Source organism: Silurus aristotelis, assembly GCF_946808225.1.
Source record: "Silurus aristotelis genome assembly, chromosome: 18".
NCBI classification, from domain to species: Eukaryota; Metazoa; Chordata; class Actinopteri; order Siluriformes; family Siluridae; genus Silurus; species Silurus aristotelis.
In genome coordinates this window covers 3,224,768-3,242,300 of record NC_139591.1, presented here as the reverse complement: position 1 = coordinate 3,242,300, position 17,533 = coordinate 3,224,768, and the positions used below count along the sequence as shown (strand labels likewise).

The following is a 17,533-nucleotide window of genomic DNA, read 5'->3' as shown; positions in this document are numbered from 1 at the left end:
TGTGGATCCAAGCCTTATCCCTGCCTCACAACCACTGTTCCCTGAACAGGCTCTGGATCAACTGTGATCCTGACAGGGATAAACTGCTTACTGATAAACTACATGTTTTCTCAAAATAGCCATGCTAAACAATATTCAGCAAAATAAACTGCCTTTTCCCAGGCTGCCACACCCTCACTGAGGCTGATTCGATTCTCATCATGATGCACAGCCAACGATACGATCCATTAAAGATACAAATGAAGCAGCTCCCGAACGCGGTGCGATACGATTCACCCTTATAGCGATGCGGTGTGATCCGATTTCGAATGAACACAATGCGATTCAGTGCAATACGGTGCAATGGAAAAAAATATGATTCTATTAAATTAATATGGTGCAAATAGTTCATTTCTTTGGTTCAAACAGACAAATCATCAATTTAATGATTCCAACAGTTTCCTGTTGCGGCTGCAGGAAGATGCAGCTCTACCTCTGCCATGTTAATCTATTCTCTATGTGACTCATAACACACCTCGGCCTCCGTAGTGTTTAGCAGTGGTGCTGAGAAAACGCGCCTGAAAAACAGTTTAGCGAAAAGCGCATGATTTGCATTAGTAGATGAGCTATGCACGGTTAAACGACGTACAGCTGTCATTGCTTAGGGTGTACTCACCTTTGTTTGCAGTTATTTAGACAACAATAGCTGTATGTTAAGTTATTTTTAAAGGACAGAAAATCTATACTGTTATACAAGTTTCATTTCTGTAGTATTGTTCATTGAGAACATATCATAAAATGATTAACGTATATATATATTTTAACTTGTCTAATTTTGTGCCACAAAAAAAACCCAGAAATTGAATTGTCTTGTGCACATGTCCAAATGCAAACGAATGAGAAAATACGTCATTTATGGTGCCAGGTGCACTGTTTTATTCTCCCTGTTAAAAAAACGACACATAAAGCCACTTATTTAGAACAACTTATAAAAAACCTTTTCGGATTCTGAACAGGTTCCATGCCTCAATTAGTAATCCTGTGTACACTGTTTCATTGAGTAGAATATAAAACCTCCATTAAAGTACCTCATCTGGACACTCATCTCGGTCATCGTGGCTCTGATAATCGTCTGCAATCAGAAAGAAAAAAATATATCAGAATACACACAGGAATAGAGAGAAAATTGAAAAGAAAGTGAAAACATGAAGTGATTTTAAAGCATTGTTTGCCCAAAACTGAATCAACAAGCCCCTCGAGTCAGAGTCCAGAAAGTGCAAACAAAAGGGAACAGGGGGTACAAAGGTACAAAGGATTAAATGTTCTGGGGGAAAAAAGAAGAGAAAAAAAATAGGGACATTTTATGCTTTAACTGAATATCAATGACTTCTAAAGCTGGCAAAGGAACTGTGGGTTGAAGGGTTACAGAGAATGCATTAATGATGTCACTTCTTTTAGCTGTAGGCTTTTACTTTTAGTCACACAGGATGCTTGAATAATCACGATAGTCATGAAATAGGCCATTTCTGGTTGGATTTTAGTGATTTAAACCATGTGATATCATTTGAAAGCTGCACAAACTCTCTCAGACTTTCATATGCTTTCAATTTTCTGGAAAAGTGCAATACAAGTGCCACCTAGTGCTCTTGTGAAAACCAGGAACGCTCTGCATGCTTGTCTAATGTTCCTGTTATACATGATTTATAAAAATAAAACAACGAGAAGTAAGAGAAACGTGTTGATAGACTCACACACACACACACACACACACACACACACACACACACACACACACACACACACACACACACACACTCACTCACTCACTCACTTGAAACTCACCAAACCGCATTACAGGACAGACGTCATTGTTAGACTATTTCTTTTCTGTGCTGTGCTACAGGAATGATCTGCAGTGTCATTCACATGAGCTTTGTTCAGCTGCTGTCTTCTCTGGAATGCTCAAATTTGCAAACTCTGTTCATGGAAAGTGTTGCTGGTGTCAGATATGTAAACATGCCCGTGTTTTCAGATGTGTGCTACTGATAAAAGTAGCACACATATATGGGTATATGTTCTGTTTGGGCTGTGAAGATGAAAATTCAATGATTTTGAGAGAAATATAATGTTGTTTGTTCTCATTTAATACCTTTGTGTGGCATAATCTAAAGAAACCTTGAGCATAATAATGATTATAGAATAAAAAATGTATATGATTGTAATTATGATTATTACCATTATTCATCCAGTCTTTGAAGTGGAAATACAGGAGATATATATATATATATATATATATATATATATATATATATATATATATATATATATATATATATATTTGATATATATACAAGTGTGCTGGGCTTCCACTGCTCCACTGCCCATAACTTTGCTCCAGGGGTGTATCTTGGATGACCCTGAACTTCCTAACAACCTGGAATATATGACAAAAGACTTTTGATGTGCTGTGACGTATTTGTGACAAGTAAAAGCCTCTTACTTTCTTTTATTTGCACCTAGGGACGATTATATCTCAATATAATATTTTCATGTTTTTAAGAAACCAGAGAACCAAGAGACAACCTATGGATATGGATCAAACAGATGATAAAGCCAAGGATCAAACCCTTAAGTTGTTTTTGTTTTTTCCTTTTCCTTTTCTTCTTCTTCTTCTTCTTCTTCTTCTTCTTCTTCTTCTTCTTCTTCTTCTTCTTCTACTAATTGTAATAATAATAATAATAATAATAATAATAATAATAATAATAATATTGTTGGTTTTTTATCTAAGTAAAAGCTTTCCATCTTCTTGAAGTTCTTGCTCTAAAGTAAAAATGTGAATTTGGGGAGCAAAAATTTGTCCACTTTTTGTTTCTTCTGCAGAAAGGCAGTGTTTGAACAATCAGTATAGCTTTTATAGTCATACAATATATAATCTAAGTATTATAACTGAAAATCTGGGTACAATTTGTAATATAAAGCAATAAATGTTAATAAGGAGCCTGTATACAAAGTTGGAATTGATGACGGTAAACTTTAGAGGGGATTCGGTTTTCAAAACCCAACTCTCCTTCGTCACCTCCAAAAAATGCTAATGAAATATTTCAAATTTAAAAATGTACCATCAACATTTGAGAAAATAAGAATGTAGTGGTGTTATCACTTTGCCTCACTATCACTTTGCAATCTATGCAAAAGATTTGAAAATGTGAGTCTTATCAATTCATTAGAGTGTGAAATTAGGCAAATCTTTTCAAAACCTGGTTGCAGGCTATATACTGCCACTCCCAAGTCATGGTAAATATTGAGCTCAGATCTGTGCATTGTTTTCAGTGAAGCAACAGCTGAAACCATCTGACAGAGATAAGATGTCACTCAGTGTCCGACTTGTAATCCTCAGGATGGAGTCAGAGGTCATCTGGGTGAACTGGTCCTCTTCAGGAGTGCTGAAATAGGCAGGTGCTGCAGATAAAAGTGAAATCATTTTCATTTTTAATACTAAAAACTCATAAAAATATTCTAACCTGCTGCGTTGAATTGATCCATACATGGGAACAATCTGTTGACTCGAGAATCACTGGATTCAGCAACTTCACTTACAGTAGATTCTCAAAGAACATCAATATTTTCTTGATCGAGGCTTTTACCCTACATCTCGATCATTCGGGTGAACGCAGTGATCCTGTCTGCTAGGTGAGTTCAGAGCCTTGAAGCTGAAGATATAAATGCATTTTTTTTATTGTATATATTCTCAGTTTTAACATTTGATATATTTTTTTGTTTTTATTGTAAATAGATAGAATTGATAAGATTTGCAAATCATTGCATTCTGTTTTTATTCACATTTAACACAATGTCCCAACTTTTTTGCAATTAGGTTTGTACATGTACATGTGAATACACAGTGAATGAGATTCCAGCAAAGGGAACTCATCCATAGGAGGCGCTGTGCTCTTGATGCCCATAAAAGAGTAGCAGGTTATGTATATATGGGTGGAAACGTTTTTTTTCTGAGGAATTGAACACACCTTCAGGCAACTCTTACAGTGTTACTGTTGTCATGACTAGATCATGATCTTCTCCTCGATCGCTTACAGAATTACATCGGTATTCAGGGACAGGCATTAAGCTGGTTTAAATCCTACCTGTCCAATCGTTACCATTTCGTAGATTTAAATGGAGAGCTATCCAGGATAATGCTAGTAAATTATGGCGTGCCACAAGGGTCAGTTCTGGGACCCCTGCTTTTTACAATATACATGCTTCCATTAGGAAATATTATTAGAAGGCATGGAATTAGCTTCCATTGTTATGCTGATGATACCCAGCTATATATTTCATCCAAACCAGGCGATACAGCTCAATTAGCTCGCATAACTGAGTGTGTTGAAGAAATAAGAGATTGGATGACCCATAACTTTCTGCTATTAAATCCTGATAAAACGGAGATTTTGCTCATCGGCCCAAAAAATAGTACACAGAAGCTCCAGCATCTCAGCCTGCATTTAGACGGTTGTTCTGTAACTACTAGTTCAACGGTAAAAGACCTGGGAGTTATTTTAGACAGCAACTTATCTTTTAAAAATCACATCAATCAAGTTACAAAAACAGCCTTCTTTCACCTTAGAAATATTTCTAAGCTAAGAAATATGTTATCTATATCTGATGCAGAGAAGCTCGTCCATGCGTTTATGACCTCTAGAATAGACTACTGTAATGCATTACTAGGTGGATGTCCTGCATCATTAATAAACAAGCTTCAGTTAGTTCAGAATGCCGCAGCAAGAGTTCTTACTAGGTCAAGAAAATACGATCATATAACCCCAATCTTATCGTCCCTACATTGGCTTCCTATTAAGTTTCGAATAGACTACAAACTACTGCTACTCACTTATAAAGCACTAAATGGTTTGGCTCCCATGTATCTATCCAGTCTCTTAACACGCTACAATCCGTCACGCTCCCTGAGATCTCAAAACTCTGGGCTTCTAGTAGTTCCTAGAATAGCAAAGTCCACTAAAGGCGGTAGAGCATTTTCACATTTAGCTCCTAAACTCTGGAATAGTCTTCCTGACAGTGTTCGGGGTTCAGATACACTCTCCCAGTTTAAGTGTAGATTAAAAACATATCTTTTTAGCAAAGCCTACACATAACACACATCACGCACATCACATCACAACCTTGTGCTCCAGAACATCTGATCACATGCACATTATCAACTTGTGCTGTTAATATCATGAACAGCAGCTACGCTAATTCCTCTCCACTGCTTCTCTTTCTCTCCCCATCCCGAGGCTTCCTGAGGTTTGGCCAGCTCCAGTCACGTCCCACCTCGTGAAGATTATGGACCTATGGATGATCATGGAGAAGTAGATGCCGAGTGTTTAAAGGCCCTGGCATGGAGAAGCTGATGCTGGATCTATGATGATCACAAATTGTTCTGTATTGTTGAAAGATTTATGACCAAACTTTTGATGTCACCCATATGAGGATGGGTTCCCCTTTGAGTCTGGTTCCTCTCAAGGTTTCTTCCTCATATCATCTAAGGGAGTTTTTCCTTGCCACTGTCGCCACGGCTGCTCATCAGGGACAAACGCACACCATTCACCTTCACTGTTGTTTTCTGTAAAGCTGCTTTGAGACAATGTCTGTTGTGAAAAGCGCTATACAAATAAACTTGACTTGACTTGACTACTGTTGTCAACATTCAATGAATAGAGAAGATCCATAGCAGGAAGTTTTCCTGTTTGTAGGCTCCTGTTTCTGTCAGAAATCTCTACATCTTTACAGCATGTGGTTTTACTGACATGCTTTCAATAAGGTAAGTGTGTTTGTGTCTATTGTGTCTAAGCCAGTTATTTGGGTCATGGGGCTGCTGGTTTCTTTTCAAAATATCTTTTGTACCTATAGGTTATTATTATTATTATCATCATCATCATCATCATTATTATTATTATTATTATTATTATTAGTAGTAGTAGTAGTAGTAGTAGTAGTAGTAGTAGTATTAGTCTTGTTTTCCATCCTGAACTCAGATTATTGTCTGTATGGAGTTTCACATTCTTCCTGGGTCTTAGCAGGTTTCCTCTGGGTTGCCTGGTTTTCTCCAGTTTTCCAGAAACACACCGGTAATGTGGACTCGCTACTCTTTGGTTTCTAGTTGTAAATATATGTGTTAGAGGTGAAAAAATATGATACACAGTAATATATACTGGGTTGACATTGATTTAAAATCTTCATCTTCATCTGTAAAAACTGGCATCTAATTCAGGATATCTTTAGACTTTATACCCTTCCATCTGGGATGAAAATGAAAGAATAAATGAAACTGGAAAAAAGAAAAAGCCAAACAAAATAGGCAGGCATTTAAAAAAAGAATGCTGCTCTTCTACACTGGTGTAGAAGTTCAGAACTCCCACAACATGCTTTTGACTATGCACACTGGAATGAGGAAGCACATGTAGATAAGACTTGACTCCAGCGCATTAGCCTGACCAGCAAAATAACTCCCTTGACTGTGCAGGAGAAATAAGACAGGTGTGTGCAGTGACCTGCTGATAAGTAGTAAGTACATGAATTTTATTTCATAGCTTATGGTGTTCTTTTTTTTTTTTTTTGATTGCAGTTGTTTGGGATTACACAGTAAGGAATCTCTCAGCCTGGACCTCTGAACTTCTGAAACGTTGGATTTTTCTAGACTGTACGCATGAAGAAAATTTCTTCTTAAGACGAAGGACACAGGAGGACAATCATGCTGCAACAGATTCTAAAAGACATGTACATTGAGCCGGAACTGCTCTCTGAGCTCAACGAAGAGCAGAAGCAGGTTCTCTTCATCAAAATGAGAGAAGAACAGGTTCGCAGGTGGAAAGAGAGAGAAGCACAGCTCGAGAAAGAGGGAGCAAAAATCGTGAAGCCCAAAAAAGGTAATATTGTGGACGTATTTTAGATCTGCAATGAGACCGATTGGAGGACTTTTACCGACATGTCCTTATTCAGCCCAAATTTTAAAGATCAGGATGAGATTGGAGACTTAATCGAACAATTCAGAACAAAAATATTTGACCTATTATTATTTTTAGAACTGAAGCTATAGTTCAGAGAAACTGCAAGAAATATTGTCAGACAAGCATTGCATACCTCGAAGATGAAGACGACTCATTTAGGACACCTTATCATTTATACTACAGCTCGTGGAATTTTAGGATTTGATTGGTCAGAAAACAAATGACAGGTTTAATATCAGTGGCAAAACTTTGTGGAACATAAGGAATTAAATAGAGTTTTTACCGATTTTACCAATAGATCGGATCGTATTTGCCGATAACCGATTAATCAATTGATAACAAACATAACACTTTATGTAAAATAGTACAAAAATTTGTTAACAAAAAACAACAAAAAAAAAACCAGTACTGAATCATGAAAATGTACTAAATGAAATAAATAGGAATATATTGATCATATATTAATAAATATAAGTAAGTAAAAACAGTTTCTTCCAAAATGAATAAAGATACATGAAATAAACAACTTGTGGTGTCAGCGATTTGCCTCTAGGGGTGCTCTTGCACTGTTTAACACAACCCGGAAAAACTATTGGTATGGATTTTTGGCTTGTTGAGAACAAAAACACCAGGGGAACAGTGTATGTTCCTGGAAATATGTTATACTGTGTTCCTCCAGTATTGAAAGCTTAGTATAGGAAAAATGTGAGGTACACTTAAATAAGATGATCATTGTATTGTAGTTTGGAAAATGCTAGGGTATTTGTTAATGGTTTTTTTTTTTTACGTGTTTGTGATTGCCTTCAGTCTCAGTGAAGACTGTGTCATGGCTGAAGGCATCAGACAATGACGTGTGGGTGTGGGTGATGGGAGAGCATCCTGATGATAAAACTTACGACCTGATCTGTGATGAGGTCATGACTGAGAGGGCGGCACTGCAGGCCCAGAAGGAGGCAGAGCAACTCAGGTGTGTGTGTGAATGTGTGTTGTTTTATTTTCCTTCACTAGAAGTTTACTGGAATTTCCCATATGACTTGTTTCTAGGCACAGAAAACAGGTAGAATAATAAATCCAGACTCACTTTTCAGTTACAAGGAAGTTGGTACTGTACAAAGGCAACATCAACTCATGACCCTTTCTCGAGTCTTTAGTGTTACATTTTATTGTAGCTCTCATTACAGTGTTTAGGAAATAGTTCAGGTTGGCATAGTGAGTGTCATCTGTCTCTAGTAGTTCAGATTTTAGATGCTATTATACATCCAATAAATATGTTCCTTTTTACTGCGAGACATTTTATTGCTGGAGTGTTGAAAAATATACTTAGATTAAATATGACCCATATTTATATCACTATACAAAGTTATAGACCTTAAATTAATTTATGCACTATTTGTATCCATGAAGCTGTTAATTATTGCCATTATTGCCATATCGTTGGTACATTCATGAGTCACTCTCTAAGGCTGCAATGCAGGCAGCTCCTGAACTCCTCCCAAAACCTCCAAAGCAAACTGCTCTTATCCGCTTATCTAATCTGTGTAAGATTTCTCGAAAGAAAAAAAATCTCCTGCCAGTGCAGAGGTGAACTCTAGCTCCAGCTTTCACATGACCTTCTGTGTAGGTGGCAGTTAGTCATTAATTGTCCTTGAAAGATTTTCCTAATTCTCTTGAGCAGCACAGAATGTTGACACAGGATACTTTTTTAGAGCACTACGGTTTGCTCCAGGTTTAAACTTCAATATTTATATACTTACTAATTTAATTCTAAAAGTGTTGGGACACATTAATTATCCAGCTATATGTGGTTCTTTCTCAAACTGTTAGCATAAGAATTGTATAGGAGGTGCTTGGATATGGCAGCATAAAATGTTCCCTTCACTTTAGTTAAGAGTCTCAAACCTGTTCCAGCATGACAATGCACGAGTGCATAAAGCCAGCTCTATAAAGATTATGCATTACTGTACATGGGTTGGAGTGGAAGATCTTGAAAGGCCTGCTAGAGAGCTCTTACATCAACCCTATTCAACAATCAATTGGAATGCTGACTGCACCCCCAGGCATCCTCACCTCACCGATATCAGTATCTGACTTTTCTAACACCCTTGTAGCTGAATGAGCACAAAATCTCCACAAAAATCTAAGGGAAGATTATCCCAGAAGAGTGGAGGGTATTATACTGTAACAGCTAGTGGGGACAAAATGTGAAATGGGATGTGGCACATGCAAATCTAACGGTCAGGTGTCCACATACTTTTGACAATATATAGTACATCAATATATGTTTTTTATAGTTTATTAATTATTTGCTAATTTCCTAACTTTATCCTGCAATCATTTATTCTTTAAAAGTTAACTTAATTACTGATCCTTGTTTGTTTAAATAATTTATGAGCTGAACAATATGCATGTTGTTGTTGTTGTTGTTGTTGTTTATTACTTTAAATATTAAATGTATACCCATTTTTTCCCTCTATGTCCAATTTTGGTTATTCTGTGCTTCTAATAGCCTGAGATTTCTGTTCTTTTTTCCACACTAAGCCCTAGAGGCTGTTTTATGTGAAATTCACAAGAGGTTCCAAAATCCAAAAATAATAATAAAAATAATAATAATCTACACTATATTTCCAAAAGTATTGGGACACCTGACCTTTTCTGCTACAAGTGATTCTTTTCTGTTTCTGTTACCACAAAGCTGAAGGCACTCCGTTGTTCAGGTTGTCTTTAGATGGCGCTATAATAAAATTTTGCATTCACTTGAACTTGGAAACCCAAACCTGCTCCAGCATGATGATTCCCCTGTGCACAAAGTGAGCTCCTTGAAGATCTGGTTTACATGCTTTGGAGAGGAAGATCTTGCTGCTATAGAGCTCTGATCTCATCCCTACTGAACACCTTTGTGATGAATGTGAACACTGACTGCACCCCAGGTCTCCTCACCTACATCAGTACCTGCCTTTTATAACACCCTTCTGGCTGATAAACACAAATATCCATAAGCACACTCCAAAATCTAGTGCAACATCTTCCCAGAAGAGTGGAGGGAATTATAAGAGCAAATTGGGACTAAATGTGGAATGTTGTGCTCAAAAATCATATTTATGACCAGGTGGCCCAATACTTTTGGAAATATAGTTTATAAATATATATATTTAAATATGAATTCAATTCAGTTCATTTTAAACAACTACAGAGACCATTCATGCTCAATGACATATATTTATTATGTTTTCTTCGGAAGAACAAACCCAAACTTGCAGTGTTTTGTGCAATAAAAGCCATGCGAGACATGAAAGTCCACAAAAAAACGTTCTTTTATGTCCAGCGTGTGCAAACAGGATTGATTTGTGTTTGCTCTCTCTTTTTAACAAAGACATTATTACAGCCATTCTGCAGTGACTGTTGAAATATTGTGATGTGTTGTGTTTGACCTGGGGTTCGTGGTTATGTGCAGGGCAAAGAAAGAAGCCGAACTAGAAAAGCGTTTCTCTGGGTTGTATGTGGAGAAGGAAGAAGCTGCCAGGCAGGAAGAAGCTCGAAAGGCAGCTGCCCTGGAGAAGAGCCGGCAAGAAGATTTGAAGGTAAAGTGAATAATAAAAGTAAAACTAGTCAAGGTTTTGGCTTGCACACCTTTAATTTGTTTTTGGCTTACTGAACCAATTACTCCAGATTTGTAATATGTTCAAAAACCACTGGAAAGCTGGTTTGTTACAGATAGTTATGATCTGTAAAAGAAAAAAAAATGCACCAAGCAGAACCAGCACTTTATTTTCTTTCTTACTTTTAGTTTAGACTTTTAGTTTAATTTCAAAATCAAATATTTTACTTTTTACTCAATTGCATTCTGCACAATCAGTCGTTCCTTTTTATTTATGAGGATAAAAACTTCACTGGTCAAACACGCAGCGAGTCACCAATCAGGGTCGAGCGCACGCTCTGATTTCAACTCGTTTTGATTGGATCTTGTGTATCTACTGATCACCAACATACACTTCAGCATCAGTTCAACAGCAAGCAGAACATTTAGAGCGGAATAAACGATGAAGAAACTCCAGACTCGAATTCACCACAACACACGTGGTTTTATTTACACCATTTATTGAAGTAGTTGAAAAGAAGGTTTTGGGTTCATGATCATTGTAATAGAAATTAATCAGTGTTTGAGTCATTAATATCATTCTATTAATAGATCAGTGTGCTGAGAGTCACATTCGAGTCTTTTCACATCAACTGAGTTGATTAAACAAAGAGTCTCGTGACAAATTATAATATAAACATTATAGCCGTAATAAATCATAGTACTTTGGATACTTAAGTACATTTGAAGACAAATACTTTTAAGTACTTTTGCTCAAGTGTAAGTTTTAAGGGAGCATTTTTACTTTTACTGGAGTATTTGTACTTTAACTCAACTATATGGTTTGGGTCCACCACTGATAAACACATTCTGTTCCACATTTCAGGCTTCTTTTATTCTGCTGCAAGTCAGCAATTTTCTTTTGTTCATGGTAGTTCTTGTCCTCATTGTAATAAAGTACTCCGTCTCTTATTTGTGTTCAGAGGCGGGAGGAAGAGGAACGAAGAAAAGCCGAAGAGGAGGTCAGGAGGCTCGAGGAGGAAAGGGCGCAGCAGATTTATATGAATCTGAAGGAAGTACAGAGACGACCAAAAGGCCCAGACAAAGAGGAGAAAGCCTGGCAGGATTCATGTGAGCAGATAGACCACTTTTGGTTTGCTTTTGATCAAGAAAAAGTCCTGGTTCTGTATTAAAAATCAGTCATGCCTTCTGCATTGGTTACAACCAAACCTAATGTCAAATGCCAAATAATCATCCTAATGAAAACTTCATTGTGAACCATATACTGAAATACTGTATGTGTATACTTTCATGTGTGTTTAGTGCGGAAATCTAAAGCAGCTGATCAGCGCAGACGTTCTCTGGCGAAGCAGACGAGGGAGGACCACCGCAGGCGTTCTATAAAGGCACTGGAGAGAGGTCGAGTGGCAGCCATGACCAAGGCCTTTGGAGGAGAGAAACCAGCTCTTCCACCTAGACCCAAACCTAGAAACCTCACTCTCACCAACGAGCCTCTTCACAGGTCTAAACAGGTTACTGTGGATGATATAGTGCAAAATCAATCATCTATTGAGTTATTCTGGAACCATTTTAGTGCTTGTCTCTTAGTAGACATGCATAATGGCATTATTGTTTACAGATCTAAAAATAGATTTTTTCTTTCCAGACACAAGTAATTCTATCTTTTCTATTCTAGTTTTAATAGGCCATATGAAAGATTGATAGGCCTGATCCCGATTATTTATTTAAAATTCCCTTAGCCCGTTGACATTCAGAATTTCGTAATCTATACCCTAACAATCTCTGAAGACGCAGAATCAAATTCCCTTGTAGTTTATACAATGATAAACAAATCAGGCCATTGCAGCAAGCCTTTATAAAGCGTGTTTATTTTTAATACATGATCATTTCTTCCTGTTATGAATAACAGAGGCTCCGGCTTATGCCGTTCATTGTCATCGACCGGCCGGAAGGACATTATCCATTGGTTCAGACAAGAACAACTGGCTCTCAGAGTTTGTTTCCAAGATGACAACAGCCGCATCGCTCCCTGGTTCCATGGTAAATTAACGTTTCATTCACATTAGACCAGAGATGAACGAACTGGGGCCTGGGGACCAAAGCTTTTGACTCCTGATATGAGGGGGAAAAAAGGACTAATTCAGATCATCGTTTTGTAATTAAATATTTAATATAAAGCGTTTTATTTTAAAGCTGCAAGAAATGTAAATTGAAATGAAAAGTAAAGAATAGTAGAAAAAAAGTCTCAAAAATTTGAGCAATTTTGGAAAAAAATAAGGAGCAGCTTCCTGTTTCATTAGAGGTCACTGATAGTACAAGCATATGGCTGTAGTGTGTCTAGTTTGAATAGCTGGATTAGGCATTGATCTCTATTATATTATAAATGGGATTCTTTCTATGTTTATATAATACTGTTTATACCATTAATTAAACTTTTTTTTTACTGGAAGTGACTGCATTAATTTAACAGTTTACGAAGTCATGTTTCAAGGTTTTTATTTGTCAATGCTACCATATGCGCAGACATGCAGATGAATCGAAATACCGTTTCTCTTCTTTCGTCGAGTGTTTACATGGTCAATGCAATGTAAATATTTTGTAATATAGAAACTGATTTTTTATGAAGGTAACAGCAGTGTACTTGCCATCATTGGGTATATATATTTATATATATATCTTGTTAACATCTGAATGAATATTCTAATGTAAACAGTGAATTTTGTTAATATGCAACTATACTTCCAAATATACATAAACAATTCGTATTTTTTTTTACGTGCTTGTAAACAGGACTGTGTGTGCAAAGTCCTGCAGAGACTATAAAGTGTTTTATGTGCATTTTATACTAATTTATTTATTTATTAATGATAGTAAATTACAATTGAGGGATACCATGGCAACTTTCATTTTAATATTTAAATATTTCATAAGAAAACTTGGATTAGACTCTAGATTAGACTGCCGAAAAACAAAATATGCAAATGAACCATCAGCAGTACTGAAGATTTGGATATTAACTTAATTAACTTTAGAAATCTGTCTTATTCGATGTTAATGCTGTTAAAGTGTAAGCAAAAAAAAAAATCTTTCCCTGTATCACAAGTCACAGCACTTATGATTTCACACCATAATGACTTTTATTTAACTCTTATACAACAAGTGCCCCAAACCTCTATTTGTATATAGTTACATGTTAATGCTGTGGAACCCAGGAAACGTATTCAGAAAGGGTTTTGATCTTGTGATTTGCGGTGATTGAGATGAGCCTGGAGAGATGGAGGTGCGTGCTGGAGAGAAGGGGAATGAGTATATGTGGACGAATGAGAGAATGAGAGGGAGGGCATTGGATTTGTGTGGTTGCAAGGAGTCAAGGTAGTGAAGGTGAATGAGTTTAAGTATCTGGGATCAACTCTGAGGATGTGTTCAAGAAGTGAAGAAAAGAGTGCAGGTGGAGAAGAGTGATAGCAGGAGTGATTTGTGATTGAAGAGAATCTGCGAGAGGGAAAGGAAATGTTAATAGGACTGTGGTGAGACCTGGGATGTTGTATGGTTTAGAGACATTGAGTAAAAGACAGGAGGTGGAGCTGAAGGTAGCAGTTGGTCACGTTCTTAGGAACGAGTAGGTTGATGGATGTGGTGAGGGGAAAACATGAAGGTGTTTTGTGCTGTGGCGCCCTCTAATGGGAGCAGCTAAAAGAAGAAGAAGAATGGTGAGAGAATTTAAGAGTTCATGAGGTAGAATTTTTAAATACTCTTAAATACTCTTAGTGGTGAGAGAATTTAAGAGCTCATGAGGTAAAATATTTAAATAATTCTTAATACTCTCAATGGTGAGAGAATGTAAGAGTTCATGAGGTAGAATGCTTGAGGAAAGAAACTTTTCTCGTGCCTGGCCGTCCTGGTGTTCAGTGCTTTGTAGCGCTGATCAGAAGACAAAAGTTTGAAAAGGAGATGACTTTCAAATTTTCATGAAATCTTTTCTTCTCATATCCCAGCGACGTAAGGAAGATGGAGTGAGAGCGCATTGTCAGCCATTTTACAGCACCCTGGTAGCAAATAGGGTTACAGGCTTTGTGGCAACACGGCGATACCAGGCCTTGAACCCTTGACCTTCTGATCTTAACCACTGTAGCCCCCTGTAGCCTTCTGATATCAGCCTTCTGATTTTAAATTGGAATGAGTTCAAAATGTTGGGTTTTTTTCATGTCTTTTGAAAAGTGATAAAAAGGCAGAACTGAACTCAGTGTGTTGCCTTTATAAAATATATGCCTTTATCTCCTCCAGGTATAATCTCCCGTCAGGAGGCTGAGGATTTGCTGAGCAAGGGCAGTCCTGGAACTTTCTTGGTCCGTGTTAGCGATAAGATTTTCGGATATGTTTTGTCTTACCAAAGCCCAGACGGATTCAAACACCTCCTCATCGATGCTACGGACAACTGCTACATGCTGCTAGGAGACCAGATCAAGTTTGCGTCTCTGGGAGAGCTGGTGGAATACCATAAGGTAACACGTCGATGAGTTTAGTTCAACGAATTGCTTCCTGATATCATTTTAATACACTTCTTCTAAAATTTGGAATTTTGATCAAAGTTATTGCAATTAAATTCCTGAAATGTTGCATTTGCCTTCACATTTACACAATTGTTTACGTTGCGGTTCATTAAATTCATACTGTTTTCACACGTCACTGTTTGATTGGGCAGAAGAGACTTTTTGTTTTCTGTAGCAACAGTTCAGACAGTAGTTCCAGTATATATAGACAAAAGTATTGGGACACCTGAGTTGTTCAGTAGCTTCTGGTTCCATAATCTCAAATGACTGTATAAGACTGTAGAAAGGACATTACTCATAATCTTACACTCCAGTGCTCATGTTAGTTCTCACTCTTCAGTGTTCTGTATTGTTTTAAAGACAATAATCACACTCTTGATGTCACCCGAATGAGGATGGGGTTCCCTTTTGAGTCTGGTTTGTCTCAAGGTTTCTTCCTCATGACATCCAAGGAAAAACTCCCTTAGATGTCATGAGGAAGAAACCTTGAGAGGAACCAGACCGTTGTGAAAAGCGCTATAGAAATACTACATCAATACATGACTTTTCCTAACATCCTTGTACTGTAGTAATCTAAAATCTCCACAAACAAGCTCCAATATCTAGTGGAACATCTTCCCAGAAAAGTGAAAGATATAAATGTGGAAATGTGGAATGGGATTTTCAAGAAGCATATATGCATACCTTACGCTCAGGTGTCCACAAACGTTTGTCCATATAATGTAGTTAATAAGTGAATAATATTTTTAAGAGTGAACATGTAGCAAGTTCTAAATAACTTTTCCTAGATCTACTTTCAGGATGAACCTTTAACACCTTCTAAAGTTGATCGGCTGCTGTATGCATGCGGACAGAAACCTGGCACTCTGGACTACGCCGATCTCTTCACCTGAAGCCTGCAGCTCAGTGAGCCATGATGCAGCAGAACTGAATACAGAGTTATGAGTTGTTGTTTTTTTTTTTTACACAAACATGGAGGATTGTACTGTGTGTGAAACAAACCTGTCAGTGGTGACGTTGCAGTTCACAGTATGCAGGTTCAGTTTTAACATTAAATAAACAATGAACAGGCAAGAACACCAGGCTCATGTATGGTGAGCAGTTTTTAGAAAACTATTACAGTACTGACTGAGGAAGGAATGCAATAGGATCATGTAATATCAATATTGTAATATAATGCTCGTTTCTAAAATATCAGACATTATTTTACATTTTTAATAAATGTAATACAAATTTTGTACTAAAGTCATATCTCCCCTTTTTTGAGTGTTTTCCAGTCATAAAAGAATCTTTAAACATTTCTGTTTAGCTGGACATTTCTAATCAAACCTGTATATCATGATTCATATAACGATCACATGTCGCACGTCAAAATAATCAGAGAAGAACTTGAAGTTCTTCAAATAAATCCAGAATCTGGTGAGTCCAGCTTCTACACTTAGGCTATTTATATCAATTCCGTCATAATTTTCTTCAATACATTATCATCAAAATAATTCTATCTGCAATACACACTTTATAGTAATAGTTAAGGTTGACAGGTTAACACACTATACTGACAAAAGTTTGTGGACACCTGATGATAAGATTGGAATGTGCTTTTTTTTAATTCCACATTTGCTGTTATAGAAACTCCTCTCCTGGAATAGATGTTCCACTTGATTTTGGATTTTGGAAATAGATTCATCCCAATAAATTAGAATGCCATGAAAAAGTTCGGTTATTTTAGTAATTCAACTCAAATGGTGAAACTTGTGTATTAAATAAATTCAATACTCACAGACTGAAGTAGTTCAAGTCTTTGGTTCTTTTAATTGTGATGAATTTTGCTCACATTTAACAAAAACCCACCAATTAACTAGTAAACCAAACTGAGAGACCATTTTGAAGCCTCAGGAAACCTTTGCAGGTGTTTTGAGCTGATTAGCTGACTGGCATGTCAACATATTTAAATTTGTTGCGTGAATTAGTAGGTTTTTGTTAAATGTGAACCAAAATGATCACAGTTAAAAGACTTGAACTACTTCAGTCTGTGAGCATTGAATTTATTTAATACACGAGTTTCACAATTTGAGTTGAATTACTGAAATAACCGAACTTTATCATGGCATTCTAATTTATTGAGATGCACCCGTATATCAGCATTGATTTGGCTTTGTGCAGAGGGGCATTGCCATGCTGGAACAGTTTTGGGTCTCCTAGTTCAAATAAAGGCTACCACATCTAAAGTAACTTTCAAAAAAAATTCAGTACATGGTTCAGAGAAACCAAATACCTTAAACCGAGTAGAAAAATAAAAGAATCAGTGTGTGAACCGAACATTTTGCTCAATTCACAATTTGAAATTGTGACTTTATTGACATGCACGTGGGTTATGGGCCTTGCTCAGAGGTCCAGCTTGGTGG

General features: G+C 36.9%; 2 protein-coding genes across 5 annotated transcripts in view; one reads left to right on the top strand and one right to left on the bottom strand.

Moving 5' to 3' along the window:
• psd3l (pleckstrin and Sec7 domain containing 3, like) overlaps positions 1-1,159 on the bottom strand; it is a 130,724-nt gene extending 129,565 nt beyond the window's left edge. The window contains exon 1 of the mRNA XM_083568097.1: positions 1,068-1,159. The gene's annotated coding sequence lies outside the window, so the exon portion shown is untranslated. The remainder of the gene's footprint in view (positions 1-1,067) is intronic.
• A 4,514-nt stretch (positions 1,160-5,673) lies between these two features.
• On the top strand, positions 5,674-16,426 carry sh2d4a (SH2 domain containing 4A). Of its 4 annotated transcripts, XM_083568132.1 has the most exons (10): positions 5,686-5,797; positions 6,500-6,540; positions 6,674-6,902; positions 7,791-7,950; positions 10,435-10,561; positions 11,541-11,688; positions 11,881-12,079; positions 12,488-12,618; positions 14,863-15,080; positions 15,929-16,426. In XM_083568132.1, the coding sequence occupies exons 3-10, from the start codon at positions 6,728-6,730 to the stop codon at positions 16,019-16,021; spliced, it is 1,251 nt and encodes a 416-aa protein (XP_083424258.1). In that variant the 5' UTR covers positions 5,686-5,797; positions 6,500-6,540; positions 6,674-6,727; the 3' UTR covers positions 16,022-16,426. The 4 variants fall into 4 exon arrangements, with proteins under 4 accessions (XP_083424255.1, XP_083424258.1, XP_083424256.1 ...); XM_083568129.1 differs by lacking the exon at positions 6,500-6,540 and having other exon boundaries at positions 5,674-5,797; positions 6,602-6,902; XM_083568130.1 differs by lacking the exon at positions 5,686-5,797 and having other exon boundaries at positions 6,377-6,513; positions 6,602-6,902.
• The last annotated feature ends 1,107 nt before the right edge of the window (positions 16,427-17,533 follow it).